Genomic DNA, 15,403 nt, shown 5'->3' on the forward strand with positions numbered 1-15,403 from the left:
TCAGGAATGACCACCGGAAATACCCATATTGTGGGACATATCAGTTTTTGCACCAAAACTAGGCATGCGACTGATCAATCTTCAAGATGTTGCATCCCTGAGACTTTGCTAGTTCAATTATTGATGAATGACCACTTTGGTTCTGCTGGCCCAGCGAAATAACCCAGGAATGACCACCGGAAATACCCGTATTGTGGGACATTTCAGTTTTTGTACCAAAACTAGGCATGCGACGGCTCATTCTTCATGATTTTGAATACCTGTGACTTTGATAGTTCAATTATTGATGAATGGCCACTTTGGTTCTTCTGGCTCATCGAAATAACCCAGGAATGACCACCGGAAATACCCGTATTGTTGGACATTTCAGTTTTTGTACCAAAAGTAGGCATGCAACGTCTCAATCTTCATGATTTTGAATACCGGAGACTTTGCTTGTTCAATTATTGATGAATGACCACTTTGGTTCTTCTGGCTCATCAAAATAACCCAGGAATGACCACCGGAAATACCCGTATTGTGGGACATTTCAGTTTTTGTACCAAAACTAGGCATGCGACGGCTCATTCTTCATGATTTTGAATACCTGTGACTTTGATAGTTCAATTATTGATGAATGACCACTTTGGTTCTTCTGGCCCACCGAAATAACTCAGGAACGGCCACCGGACATCCCCATATTGTGGGACATTTCAGTTTTTGTACCAAAACTAGCCATGCGACGGCTCATTCTTCATGATTTTGAATACCTGTGACTTTGATAGTTCAATTATTGATGAATGACCACTTTGGTTCTTCTGGCCCACCGAAATAACTCAGGAATGGCCACCGGAAATCCCTGTATTGTGGGACATTTCAGTTTTTGTACCAAAACTAGCCATGCGACGGCTCAATCTTCATGATTTTGAATACCTGAGACTTTGCTAGTTCAATTATTGATGAAGGACCACTTTGGTTCTGCTGACTCATCGAAATAACCCAGGAATGGCCACCGGAAATACCCGTATTGTGGGACATTTCAGTTTTTGTTCCAAAAGTAGGCATGCGACGGCTCATTCTTCATGATTTTGAATACCTGTGACTTTGCTGGTTCAATTATTGATGGATGACCACTTTGATTCTTCTAGCCTACCTAAATAACCCAGGAATGACCACCGGAGATGCCCGTATTGTGGGACATTTCAGTTTTTGTACCAAAACTAGGCATGCGACGTCTCAATCTTCATGATTTTGAATACCTGTGACTCTGCAAGTTCAATTATTGATGAATGACCACTTTGGTTCTTCTGGCCCACCGAAATAACTCAGGAATGGCCACCGGAAATACCCGTATTGTGGGACATTTCAGTTTTTGTTCCAAAAGTAGGCATGCGACGTCTCAATCTTCATGATTTTGAATACCTGTGACTTTGCTTGTTCAATTATTGATGAATGACCACTTTGGTTCCTCTGGCTCATCAAAATAACCCAGGAATGGCCACCGGAAATACCCGTATTGTTGGACATTTCAGTTTTTGTACCAAAAATAGGCATGCGACGGCTCAATCTTCATGATTTTGCATCCCCGTGACACTTCTAGTTCAATTATTGATGAATGACCACTTTGGTTCTTCTGGCCCACCGAAATAACTCAGGAATGGCCACCGGAAATATCCGTATTGTGGGACATTTCAGTTTTTGTACCAAAACTAGGCATGCGACGGCTCAATCTTCTTGATTTTGCATCCCTGTGATACTTCTAGTTCAATTATTGACGAATGACCACTTTGGTTCCTCTGGCCCAGCGAAATAACCCAGGAATGGCCAACGGAAATACCCATATTGTGGGACATTCCAGTTTTTGCACCAAAACTAGGTGTGTGACGGCTCAATCTTCATGATTTTCAATACTTGTGACTCTGCTGGTTCAATTATTGATGAATGACCAGTTTGGTTCCTCTGGCCCAACGAAATAACCCAGGAATGACCACCGGAAGTCCCCGTATTGTGGGACATTTCAGTTTTTGTACCAAAACTAGGTATGCGACGGCTCAATCTTCATGATTTTGCATCCCTGTAACATTTCTAGTTCAATTAGTGATGAATGACTACTTTGGTTCTTCTGGCCCACCAAAATAACTCAGGAATGACCACCGGAAATACCCATATTGTGGGACATATCAGTTTTTGCACCAAAACTAGGCATGCGACTGATCAATCTTCAAGATGTTGCATCCCTGAGACTTTGCTAGTTCAATTATTGATGAATGACCACTTTGGTTCTGCTGGCCCAGCGAAATAACCCAGGAATGACCACCGGAAATACCCGTATTGTGGGACATTTCAGTTTTTGTACCAAAACTAGGCATGCGACGGCTCATTCTTCATGATTTTGAATACCTGTGACTTTGATAGTTCAATTATTGATGAATGGCCACTTTGGTTCTTCTGGCTCATCAAAATAACCCAGGAATGACCACCGGAAATACCCGTATTGTGGGACATTTCAGTTTTTGTACCAAAACTAGGCATGCGACGGCTCATTCTTCATGATTTTGAATACCTGTGACTTTGATAGTTCAATTATTGATGAATGACCACTTTGGTTCTTCTGGCCCACCGAAATAACTCAGGAATGGCCACCGGAAATCCCTGTATTGTGGGACATTTCAGTTTTTGTACCAAAACTAGCCATGCGACGGCTCAATCTTCATGATTTTGAATACCTGAGACTTTGCTTGTTCAATTATTGATGAATGACCACTTTGGTTCCTCTGGCTCATCAAAATAACCCAGGAATGGCCACCGGAAATACCCGTATTGTGGGACACTTCAGTTTTTGTACCAAAACTAGGCATGCGACGGCTCATTCTTCATGATTTTGAATACCTGTGACTTTGATAGTTCAATTATTGATGAATGACCACTTTGGTTCTTCTGGCCCACCGAAATAACTCAGGAATGGCCACCGGAAATCCCTGTATTGTGGGACATTTCAGTTTTTGTACCAAAACTAGCCATGCGACGGCTCAATCTTCATGATTTTGAATACCTGAGACTTTGCTAGTTCAATTATTGATGAAGGACCACTTTGGTTCTGCTGACTCATCGAAATAACCCAGGAATGGCCACCGGAAATACCCGTATTGTGGGACATTTCAGTTTTTGTACCAAAACTAGGCATGCGACGGCTCAATCTTCAGCCAGAGTGCTTATTCATCTATAATTGAAAAAGAAAAGTCACAGGTATTCAAAATCATGAAGATTGAGCCGTCGAATGCCTAGTTTTTGTGCAAAAACTGGAAAGTCCCTCAAAATATGTATTTTCGGTGGCCATTCCTGGGTTATTTCGCTGGGCCAGAAGAACCAAAGTGGTAATTCATCAATAATTGAACTAGAAGTGTCACAGGGATGCAAAATCATGAAGATTGAGCCGTCGCATTTCTAGTTTTGGTGCAAAAACTGAAATGTCCCACAATACGGGTATTTCCAGTGACCATTCCTAGGTTATTTCGATGAGCCAGAAGAACCAAAGCGGTCATTCATCAATAATTAAACCAGCAGAGTCACAGGTATTCAAAATCATGAAGATTGAGCCGTCACATGCCTAGTTTTGGTACAAAAACTGAAATGTCAATCTTCATGATTTTGAATACCTGAGACTTTGCTAGTTCAATTATTGATGAATGACCACTTTGGTTCCTCTGGCCCAACGAAATAACCCAGGAATGACCACCGGAAGTCCCCGTATTGTGGGACATTTCAGTTTTTGTACCAAAACTAGGTATGCGACGGCTCAATCTTCATGATTTTGCATCCCTGTGACATTTCTAGTTCAATTAGTGATGAATGACTACTTTGGTTCTTCTGGCCCACCAAAATAACTCAGGAATGACCACCGGAAATACCCATATTGTGGGACATATCAGTTTTTGCACCAAAACTAGGCATGCGACTGATCAATCTTCAAGATGTTGCATCCCTGAGACTTTGCTAGTTCAATTATTGATGAATGACCACTTTGGTTCTGCTGGCCCAGCGAAATAACCCAGGAATGACCACCGGAAATACCCGTATTGTGGGACATTTCAGTTTTTGTACCAAAACTAGGCATGCGACGGCTCATTCTTCATGATTTTGAATACCTGTGACTTTGATAGTTCAATTATTGATGAATGGCCACTTTGGTTCTTCTGGCTCATCGAAATAACCCAGGAATGACCACCGGAAATACCCGTATTGTTGGACATTTCAGTTTTTGTACCAAAAGTAGGCATGCAACGTCTCAATCTTCATGATTTTGAATACCGGAGACTTTGCTTGTTCAATTATTGATGAATGACCACTTTGGTTCTTCTGGCTCATCAAAATAACCCAGGAATGACCACCGGAAATACCCGTATTGTGGGACATTTCAGTTTTTGTACCAAAACTAGGCATGCGACGGCTCATTCTTCATGATTTTGAATACCTGTGACTTTGATAGTTCAATTATTGATGAATGACCACTTTGGTTCTTCTGGCCCACCGAAATAACTCAGGAACGGCCACCGGACATCCCCGTATTGTGGGACATTTCAGTTTTTGTACCAAAACTAGCCATGCGACGGCTCATTCTTCATGATTTTGAATACCTGTGACTTTGATAGTTCAATTATTGATGAATGACCACTTTGGTTCTTCTGGCCCACCGAAATAACTCAGGAATGGCCACCGGAAATCCCTGTATTGTGGGACATTTCAGTTTTTGTACCAAAACTAGCCATGCGACGGCTCAATCTTCATGATTTTGAATACCTGAGACTTTGCTAGTTCAATTATTGATGAAGGACCACTTTGGTTCTGCTGACTCATCGAAATAACCCAGGAATGGCCACCGGAAATACCCGTATTGTGGGACATTTCAGTTTTTGTACCAAAACTAGGCATGCGACGTCTCAATCTTCATGATTTTGAATACCTGTGACTCTGCAAGTTCAATTATTGATGAATGACCACTTTGGTTCTTTTGGCCCATCGAAATAACCCAGGAATGGCCACCGGAAATCCCCGTATTGTGGAACATTTCAGATTATGTACCAAAACCAGACATGTGACGGTTCATTCTTCGTGATTTTGAAAACCTGTGACACTTCTAGAACAATTTTAGATGAATGACCACTTTGGTTCTTTTGGCCCCTCGAAATAACCCAGGAATGGCCACCGGAAATACCCGTATTGTGGGACATTTCAGTTTTTGTTCCAAAAGTAGGCATGCGACGTCTCAATCTTCATGATTTTGAATACCTGTGACTTTGCTTGTTCAATTATTGATGAATGACCACTTTGGTTCTTCTAGCCTACCGAAATAACCCAGGAATGACCACCGGAGATGCCCGTATTGTGGGACATATCAGTTTTTGTACCAAAACCAGAGTTGCACAATATCAGTCATATCAGCTGATGGCTGATGGACTAAAACTGTCAATATCAGTTGCAAACTATCAATATCATTTTGATCTGACAACCAACAGCGGTGATGCGACATCGCACTTTAGATCACAATCACTGCAGAATGAGTGATCACGTGGTTAATACCCATACTATTAATGTTTTTCAGTGACTAACACACAGTTTCAATTCGTCTGCAGCACTATCAAGAATATCGTACTGATAAATTGCGATTTAATTGACTTAATATAAGGCTAAACTTGACCCATCAGTGATATCCACAGTCTATCGCCACCAATGCATTGGTGATGGAGTAGCAGCATGATGTTGATGTGATAAGGAATGATCCGAATTGTATCGCAGTCGGCTTGTACAAAATAAGCAAATTTCAAGCGTTGGTAGTGACAGCAAGCAACTCTGACCAAATCTAGGCATGCGACGGCTCATTCTTCATGATTTTGAATACCTGTGACTTTGCTAGTTCAATTATTGATGAATGACCGCTTTGGTTCTTTTGGCCCATCGGAATAACCCAGGAATGGCCACCGGAAATCCCCATATTGTGGGACATTTCAGTTTTTGTACCAAAACTATTGATGAATGACCACTTTGGTTCTTTTGGCCCATCAAAATAACCCAGGAATGGCCACCGGAAATACGCGTATTGTGGGACATTTCAGTTTTTGTACCAAAACTAGGCATGCGACGGCTCAATCTTCATGATTTTGAAAACCTGTGACTTTTCTATTTTAATTATTGATAAATGACCACTTTGTTTCTTCTGGACCACCGAAATAACTCAGGAATGACTACTGGAGATACCCGTATTGTGGGATATATAGTTTTTTGTGCCGAAACTAGGCATGCGACGGATAATTCTTTATGATTTTGGATACCTGTGACTCTTCTAATTCAATTAAAGCAGAATGAGCACTGGCTCTTCGGGACCACCTAAATTATTCAGGAATGGCCAATGGAGTTTCCCGTATTGTGGGACATTTCAGTTTTGTACCAAAACTAGGTATACGAAGGCTCAATCTTCATGACTTTGAATACCTGTGACATTTTTAGTACAATTATAGATAAATTACCACTTTGGTTCTTCTGTACTAAATAACCCAAGAATTACACCTTAGATACCCGTTCTATGCGATATTGAAATAGTTATGCCGAAACTAGGCATGCGATGGCTCAATCTTCATGATTTATAATACTTGTGACTCTTCTAGTTAAATTATAAGTGAATGACCACTCTGGCTCATTATAACCACCGGAAAACCCCAGGCATAACCATCGGTGTTATCTCTATTGTGGGACATTTCAGATATTGTTCCAAAACTTGACATGTGACAGCTCAATTTTCCAAATTTTCTGAGCACGTGATCCATCTCACATGCTAATGAATGGATGGCCAGTCTGGTCTCTTGCTGTCACTGAAATAACCCAGGAATGTCCACCAAAGAAACCCGTATCGTGGGGTACATTAGTGTTTGATCCATAACAAGAAATTCGACGGCTCAATCTTCCTAGTTTTTCGGGCATGTGACTTTTCTCATACAATAATAAGCAAAAGTCCAGTCAGGTCCTCAGGTTTCAGGTTGGACGACTACGCTGTAGAATCGTTACCCGTTCTGTGGCGTAGTTGATTAACGTGCCCAGTCTAGTGTATTGGGGGTCGTGGGATCGAAGCTCACTAGAATAATTCCATTATTTATCGCAAATTTTACATCTCAATTGGTCCAAATTGACTTTTATGTCTACGAACTTCAGATTTTATATTCGTTCACTATTAGCCAGAGTGATTATTCATCTATAATTGAAAAAGAAAAGTCACAGGTATTCAAAATCATGAAGATTGAGCCGTCGAATGCCTAGTTTTTGTGCAAAAACTGGAAAGTCCCTCAAAATGGGTATTTTCGGTGGCCATTCCTGGGTTATTTCGCTGGGCCAGAAGAACCAAAGTGGTCATTCATCAATAATTAAACTAGAAGTGTCACAGGGATGCAAAATCATGAAGATTGAGCCATCGCATGGCTAGTTTTGGTGCAAAAACTGAAATTTCCCACAATACGGGTATTTCCAGTGACCATTCCTAGGTTATTTCGATGAGCCAGAAGAACCAAAGCGGTCATTCATCAATAATTAAACCAGCAGAGTCACAGGTATTCAAAATCATGAAGATTGAGCCGTCGCATGCCTAGTTTTGGTACAAAAACTGAAATGTCCCACAATACGGGTATTTCCGGTGGTCATTCCTGGGTTATTTCGCTGGGCCAGCAGAACCAAAGTGGTCATTCATCAATAATTGAACTAGCAAAGTCTCAGGGATGCAAAATCATGAAGATTGATCTGTCGCATGCCTAGTTTTGATGCAAAAACTGATATGTCCCACAATACGGGTATTTCCGGTGGCCATTCCTGAGTTATTTCGGTGGGCCAGAAGAACCAAAGTGGTCATTCATCAATAATTGAACTAGAAGTGTCACGGGGATGCAAAATCATGAAGATTGAGCCGTCGCATGCCTATTTTTGGTGCTAAAATATTGTGGTCCCATATTACGGGTTTCCCGGTGGCCATTCCGGTGCTCCAAAAGGACCAGAATAACCATTCATTCATTCTTTCGGCAAAATACATCCAAACATAAGAAATCGTAAAGAATTGGACACAATGCATTTGGTTTTGGGGTTCAAATCTGAGTAATTTCATCGATTTGTCCAGATTGGCCACCTCCCGGGACTCCAGGAACCGGTTCCGCATTGACCTTACTGGACCGAATTTTTCAGGGAATGTGCGCCGGCAATTGGTTCCTTATTACAGAAAAAAATTATGCCAAAATATCCATCAACCGAATAGCACCGATGTGAATTACATATACAGAACTACGATAGAAGCTTACTTTTCGGATGTTCCGGGTTTCCGGAACCGGGTATGAATAACTAAGCGATTTGAGAATCTCTATTCACAGTCCACGTGAATACCTGTTCAACAATATGAGGACGGTTCAGATTACTTGTTTAGTTACGAAACTACAGGTCGTCAAAGTAAGGGTCTCTTAAGGGACTTTTTTCATATGTAGCAGGTTCCCGGCGGTCACAGTGACCAAATCCGGATCTCCGGGAGGGTTTCTGAAACTAGACATGTGTGCCCTTCATTTAAGCCCAACAGAACTAAATTCGGTCAACACACTGATTTTTGCGAGCTGTTTGAATTTTCGGGTCGAAAACGACCCTAAGTCACAATTTGTAACTTTTTGTTAGGGACTAAGGAAGGTTAAAAGTCCATTCCGGATGTTCTGATAGGACAGGAGTGGAGAAATTTCTCCACTTCTGGAGTTACACCGGAAGTTCCTCCGCAAGTTCCTCTCCAAGCTTTTTAAGATTCCTTCGGAAGATCCTCTAGAAGTTACTGCACAAGTTTTTCCAGATCCTCAAAGACTACAATTACAGTTGGAGTTCTTCTGAAAGTTCCTCTGTAAGCTCCTCTAGGAGTTGCTCCAGATGCTACTTTATGAGTTTGTCCAGATATTTCTCTTGGAATCCTTTAGGAAGCTCCTCTAGGATTTTATCCAAAAGTTCTCCGAGTAGTTTTTCTGGAAGTTTTGCTAGGAGTTGCTCCGCAAGATTTCCATAGAGTTCCTTCGGAAGCTAACCAAGAAGTTTTAAAATAGTTAGTGGTGGACTTTCTAGAGAAGTCTGATAGAGATTTACTACAAAAATTACTGGAATCATTCCGTATTAAATTTCCGATGCATTTTTTTGGAAAAATTTTCGGAGCAATATCAAAGAATCTCTGGAGAAACTCTTAGAGAAATTCAGATTCAACGTTGCTTAAATGTTCTGGGCGTTCCGCGGGTAATAAAAAATCGAAACAAGAATGAATACAAATACAGTGGGATGTAGGGCTGAAAATCTCCCTAATAAAGATAAATAATAATAATAACAGTGGGATTCCGTTTTTGGCATGCTCCGTTTTTGGTATGCTCCATTTTTGACACCCCCCGATTTTGGCAACAAAGTGGATCTGTTTTTGGCAACATTTTTAAAAACCATTAGAGTTTAGAAATTTTTGTAAATGTTATTGTGTCTGTTGCTTTGATCATTTGAATTGCGAGTCAACTACAAACCGACTGCATTGAAGAGCACCATTTTCGTCGATTTTCCCCCAAATCCTTGCCCAAATCCCAATAATTACTAACGGCTCTCGTACGCGCCTATTACATCGGGATGGTCATCGTTCATGCATTCGCATGAGGCAGTTTCATGAGGCAATTAATCTCCACCAGTATCTCAATTAGAAAACAACCTCTTTTCTTGAGCATTCATGCTGAGTGACCAGCCCACTTAAGTCTGCCAGTGGGGAAACACTGAATGAAACCACTTTCCTTTAGATTTGTTTGTTAAAACACCGCAGTAAAAGAAACAAATAAAGCAAAATATTTTTTCGGGAATTTCATAAAGTAAATTGTATTATTTTAGTGTCAAAATATAATCAATGAAAAGTGTGCATATTTTACTATATCGTATTTTATTTTTTAAGAATTCTACTGTCCCGTTTGATACCGCCACCATGAAAAAAAAAATGCGGACGCAGTCCAAACTACACTTTTTTTCTCAAAAATATATTTGAAGCGTGCAATAAATACGATAGAGAGCGTACAAATTTCTAGACTGTGGTATAAGTGTGTATAATATTTTTTCTATGTTCCATATTCATTGGAGAATCTGTAAGATGCTAGATTTGTCAAGAGACGGTTGAACATTCTTACAAAAAAAAATAATCAAGGATACGGGTCTGATAAAATAAATATTAGGTTTAAGGAGCTTTCAATTTTCAACGGATTCTTGAGAATGTCTGCATATTATTGTGAGAATGTATAATTAGTTATTGAGGTTTATGTACAAAATATAGTGATTCCACAGACAGTCTGTGGTGATTCTTAATGAACTCTTAGGATCTCTAGGGCATCATGTGAATTCATAGCGGGTAATGTGGATTTCTAGTGGTATTTTGAGTATTTGTGAAGAAATATTGGCGATATGAAAAGATTCACAGAGGAATTTTAGAAGCGCTTCATTGGAGATTTAGGAATTTTCAGCAATATCGCAGCAAAATCCTAAGATTTCAATACCTAGCGAAATCCTAAGCGAGATACTAAGAATTGAAATAGCAAGATGCTTCCAGAATCCTTGCGTGTTCCTATAGATTCCTTATCAGGTACTTGAAGTTTCATAGCAGAATCCTGCAAATTTTCGTTAATTTCATAAGGTATGTTATCAAGCTCAAGTAAAACTCTTTTCAAACAAAACTAATGGATTATGAGATGTAGTTGTTTATGTTTGCCCATTTTGACTACAGTCAATAATTCGTAATGAGATGCTTTGCTTCAGAAACAAAAATTAAAGGATCACTGCTAAACTTACCAAATTTTGTCAAATTTTACGCTAGAGCCTAAAAGTCAAACTGATTTTTAATGTGCTTCAAATTAAAGAACTCATGCAGTTTTATAACACCCAGCGCCTTTGTTTTCTAAATACGTCTTTATTACTGTTTTTTTTTGTATTCATGCACTGTTCTAAGGAAATGTCAGGTTCTTAAATAAAGGACACTTAAGCGATTATTAATTTCACATGACCCACAAATACAAATAGTGTACATAAGGCTTCTAAAAAAAGCATTTAAGAACTTTAAGCGATAAAAAGAATGTAGAACGTTTGTCACAATAACCATTACGGAGCAATATATTCATAGCATAGTCCAACCCTACGAAAATCTGCTTCGAAAAATAATGTTCCGAAGTTTTGATGCCATATGGTTCCATAAGGATAATGTAATAATACTCTAATGATGTTTTCAAAACCAATAATAAAAAAATAAAATGAAAAAAATGGATTCCGATTTTAGCACGGTTCCGTTTTTGGCAACTGAAATTTTCGACTTTGTTGCCAAGAACGGAATCCCACTGTATACACAATGGCATATATGTCAAATACACGCAGGGTTGCTGTAAAATTTGCTTTCGAGCATTATATTCAAGCAGTTTGTATTAAGATATTTTAAAAATCACGTTCGAAAAATAATATAGGAGCTGTCAAAAATGTATAGAAACATCACGTTCCAAAAACATGATATTGGCCCAATATCAAGAAAACCACTTGTAGCATGATACAACTGCGTAGTCTGAACATTGCATTATGCCAAAAAATCGTTATGCTAAATGTCCATGTGATAAACTACTCCCTTCGGCAGTGGCGTGAAAAGTGGGTTGGACAGGTAGGACATGGGGCCCAGATAGCCGTAGCGGTAAACGCGCAGCTAATCAGCAAGACCAAGCTGAGGGTCGTGGGTTCGAATCCCACCGGTCGAGGATCTTTTCGGGTTGGAAATTTTCTCGACTTCCCAGGGCATAGAGTATCTTCGTACCTGCCACACAATATACACATGCAAAAATGGTCAATTGGCATAGAAAGCTCTCAGTTAATAACTGTGGAAGTGCTCATAAGAACACTAAGCTGAGAAGCAGGCTTTGTCCCAGTTGGGACGTTACGCCAGAAAGAAAGAAGAAGAAGAAGGTAGGACATGTATTACGCACAAAAATATAAAAATACGATAAGGTTTCTCATGGTGTTATCATGCATCATCTTTCCTCGTTAAATGTGAGATCGTTTGCTTAAGGAATTCCATGATCAAGTTCTTGGGTTGACATTATCAGTTCAGTCTTCTGAATTAATTAAAAACAACTATATGTTTTAGTTGTCAGAACAAAAACATAGGTATGAAAATTGGCTCGTTCATGGCATTTCTGAATGTATCTCTGGATGATTTTTGAAGAAGCCTACGGCCAACCCTTGCAAATCTTCTGGGACAAATTTCCGTGAGCATTCATGGAAGTATTTCTTGAGAAGTTACTGGAACATCTATGGAGAATTATCAGGAGTTACGGTAAAGATGGGCGTGGCCGGGAATAGCGATGTTCATGCTATTGGTATTCTTGTTCAAGATTGGATCAAGGTTTACTTCCCAACGTTGTTCCTGAAAGCAGTCTGAATGGTTAACGCGCCCAGTCTAGCGTATTGGGAGTCGTGGGATCGAAGCCCACCAGAACGATTCTATTATTTTTCACAATCTTACATCTCAATTTGTCCAAATTGACTTTTGTGTCTACGACCTTCAGGTATTTTCAAGTCTGAATGAGATTATCAAAAGAAACATAAACATTGCTAGTATCCAATCTACGAAACTACGCCAACGCATCTATGGAGAATTATCATGAGATTCTTGAAGAATCTTTGGAAGAAGTAACGGATTAATCTAAAACCACTCGCATCGTGTTGCTGAGCTTGCTCGCTGTGAGATTTCGCACCGCCTTCAAAGTATTTTGCCTCTGGTTACTTTCTCAGAGTTAACACATATTCAATCACTCAGTTTTAAAAACGACATTGTGGTACTCATTCAATGGTTTCCTTTCCTGCATTTCTTCCCCACAGTCCCGGCCATCTCAGCGTGATGCTCGCCATCGGCAACAGTCTCGCCAACTCGGTCTGGGAATCCAACACCCGCGGCCGGGTGAAACCTACCCCCGCCAGTTCCCGAGAGGAGAAGGAAAGCTGGATCCGGCTGAAGTACGAAGCTAAAGAGTTCCTGCCTACGTTCAGCCCGTCGCCTCCCATTGGGCACCAGCTGCGGGAAGCCGTCGTTCGGTCCGATATGAAGGCGATAATCATCCTGCTGGCGAATGCTACCGCCGAACATATAAATTCCACCGTTAGCAGTCGGGACCTGCGGACGCCTCTGCATCTGGCTTGCGCCATCGGAAACCTGGCAATCTCGCAGTTGTTGATTTGGGTAATTTAGTCTAGCATTCCTCTCACTTCAACGAATCATCTAACAAGAATCTCTCATTGCAGCACCACGCCAACCTGAAGCACATCGACCACGAGGGCCGATCCTGTCTAACGTACGCCAAGGCGGCCAATTCGTTGGCTGCGGCCCGCCAAGCAAGCAATACCCCGCACCACGTGAACGTGGAAACGACTTCGGCACTGGTCGAACTGCTGACCAGCCTCGGTTGCACGGATCCGGCGCCATTCACGGCCAGCGGAACTCTCCCCAGGCGGCGGGAAACCATCGATCAAGGCACGTTCGAGAAGTTCTCCTCGAACATTATCTGAGGCAAGTAAGTGGCTAGTAACCGACCTACCCAAAATTGAACGGGACGTAACAAATTTAGACGAAACCCTAGTTTAAAAATTTCGGATATGTTCAACAAGCAAAAGCAAACGCGAAAACAATGTGATCCCTCTATTTAGAAGAATGTGGAAATGACAAAATATTCATCAGGAAACGAACGGATAAACTTGATCTGGTTTTATTTATCGTACATCTAAGTGAATGCAAAAGGCAAAGGTACCAATTTGTTTAATTGAAATCCAATGAACCACCCCCTGTTAAGTTGTGAGACAGAGCTGACAGATGTATCCTTTAGAAGTTTAAGAAACGCGGTTCAAATGTTCAAAATTTGTTGTTTTATGTAAAGATTTTTCCTGAGACTAATTTTATGTTGGATTTTTTTTTTGTAAATACTAATGCTTATACACTCGAATGGACCTGTATGTACATTAAACTGACCGATTTAGTTTTAGAAGCTTCATATTGGCTTGATAAGTTTAGATCAAAACGCACCGTCTACTTAAGAGAATTATCACCACACAGTACACTGTTGATTTGATCACTATTCCATCAATTCCCATTTTTATACCATTATTGCTTTTTATAGTTCCAATTTCTTGTTATTTAGTTTATGTTGTTTCTACTAATCGAATTCATATCAAAAGAAACCAATTTCTTTTGTTCGTTCCCCCGTTTACCCTACCTTATAGATTATTGTTCCCCCCAAAGAATGCCAAATTGTAGTGTGCAGGAAAATCGTACTCTTAAAAACAACCCAGCTAACTAAAATGAAACAAAACTTATCGGAAATGCTTTTCAGAGACATGGGCAACATACCTTACTAGCAGTTACGTTTAGCGAAACATTATCAAACAGAGAATTATTCAGCGAAATTTGCGTAGTTAAAAAGAGAGCACCCTTAACAATCGATCACTACCTTTCTTAGAATCAGAGCAGAAACATGTAGCGTTATCTTAGAATCAACAACAAAAATCAGATCCTAATACAAAAATATAGTAATTTAGCAACAGTTTAGACAGTCCCCGCAAGGGCGGTAATGATGGCATTTCCCCGTTAGATACAGTTCAAGTAAGCCGCAAACTATATGATAGAGTAAAAAAAAACTCCCTCACAAATTAATCTGATCCTTCTCCCCGCCCGAATCCCGCATTATTGTGTGCAGCTGCAGCAGTGTGTAGAAAGATCATTCGGCTACAGCAGTAGGATATTGATGAAAAAACAACATTTATGCTAACTCAAAAAAACCGTTACATAACAGACAACCGATAGTAGCCGATCGGACAAATATCAACAGCAGCCGGACACAGTTATAGCGAAATTACGTTTAACCTCCCCCACTCAATGGTGGTGCGTGAAAATTTAGAATGAGAAGATGGCGTGCGTATGTAAAGAAGAGTAGTGGCAGAAGAAGATACAAAATGGCAGAAAATAAAAGCGAAAATTATGTGAAAGTATTGAAGATTAAAGGTTGGTTTTATGCAGGCTCTAGTTTTGAAGAATTCATTGAATAGTTTAGCTCATCAGTGTATCCAATAGTCTTTCCGCGGGAGCAGGAATGATTGTCAACTTACACATTCTTGCGTTCATCGGTGACTATTATAGTTATAGACTATAATAGTCGACCAATGCGTTTCTACTTATAACTCTTGCCCTCAGTACACCCGATTCTGTTTTTGCACGGGGGATGCTTACCGTGCAAAAAAAGTTTTCAGTTCAAAATTTCAAAAACCGTGCAAAAAAAAGTAACACCAGTTCTCGACGTTTCATGCAAAAATAAGGTTTTGGCGGAAAAAAAAATGTATGGAA

The 15,403-nt window shown here is 40.2% G+C and overlaps 1 protein-coding gene across 3 annotated transcripts in view; it reads left to right on the plus strand.

Moving 5' to 3' along the window:
• LOC5575569 (centaurin-gamma-1A) overlaps positions 1 to 15,056 on the plus strand; it is a 649,196-nt gene extending 634,140 nt beyond the window's left edge. For all 3 annotated transcript variants that reach the window (XM_021847784.1, XM_021847785.1, XM_021847786.1), the window contains 2 exons: positions 12,895 to 13,252; positions 13,315 to 15,056. In XM_021847784.1, the coding sequence (XP_021703476.1) occupies positions 12,895 to 13,252; positions 13,315 to 13,578 (622 nt within the window). In that variant the 3' untranslated portion in view covers positions 13,579 to 15,056. The remainder of the gene's footprint in view (positions 1 to 12,894; positions 13,253 to 13,314) is intronic.
• Positions 15,057 to 15,403: the final 347 nt, after the last annotated feature.

The sequence above is a fragment of the Aedes aegypti genome, chromosome 2, assembly GCF_002204515.2.
Source record: "Aedes aegypti strain LVP_AGWG chromosome 2, AaegL5.0 Primary Assembly, whole genome shotgun sequence".
Lineage (NCBI taxonomy): Eukaryota > Metazoa > Arthropoda > Insecta > Diptera > Culicidae > Aedes > Aedes aegypti.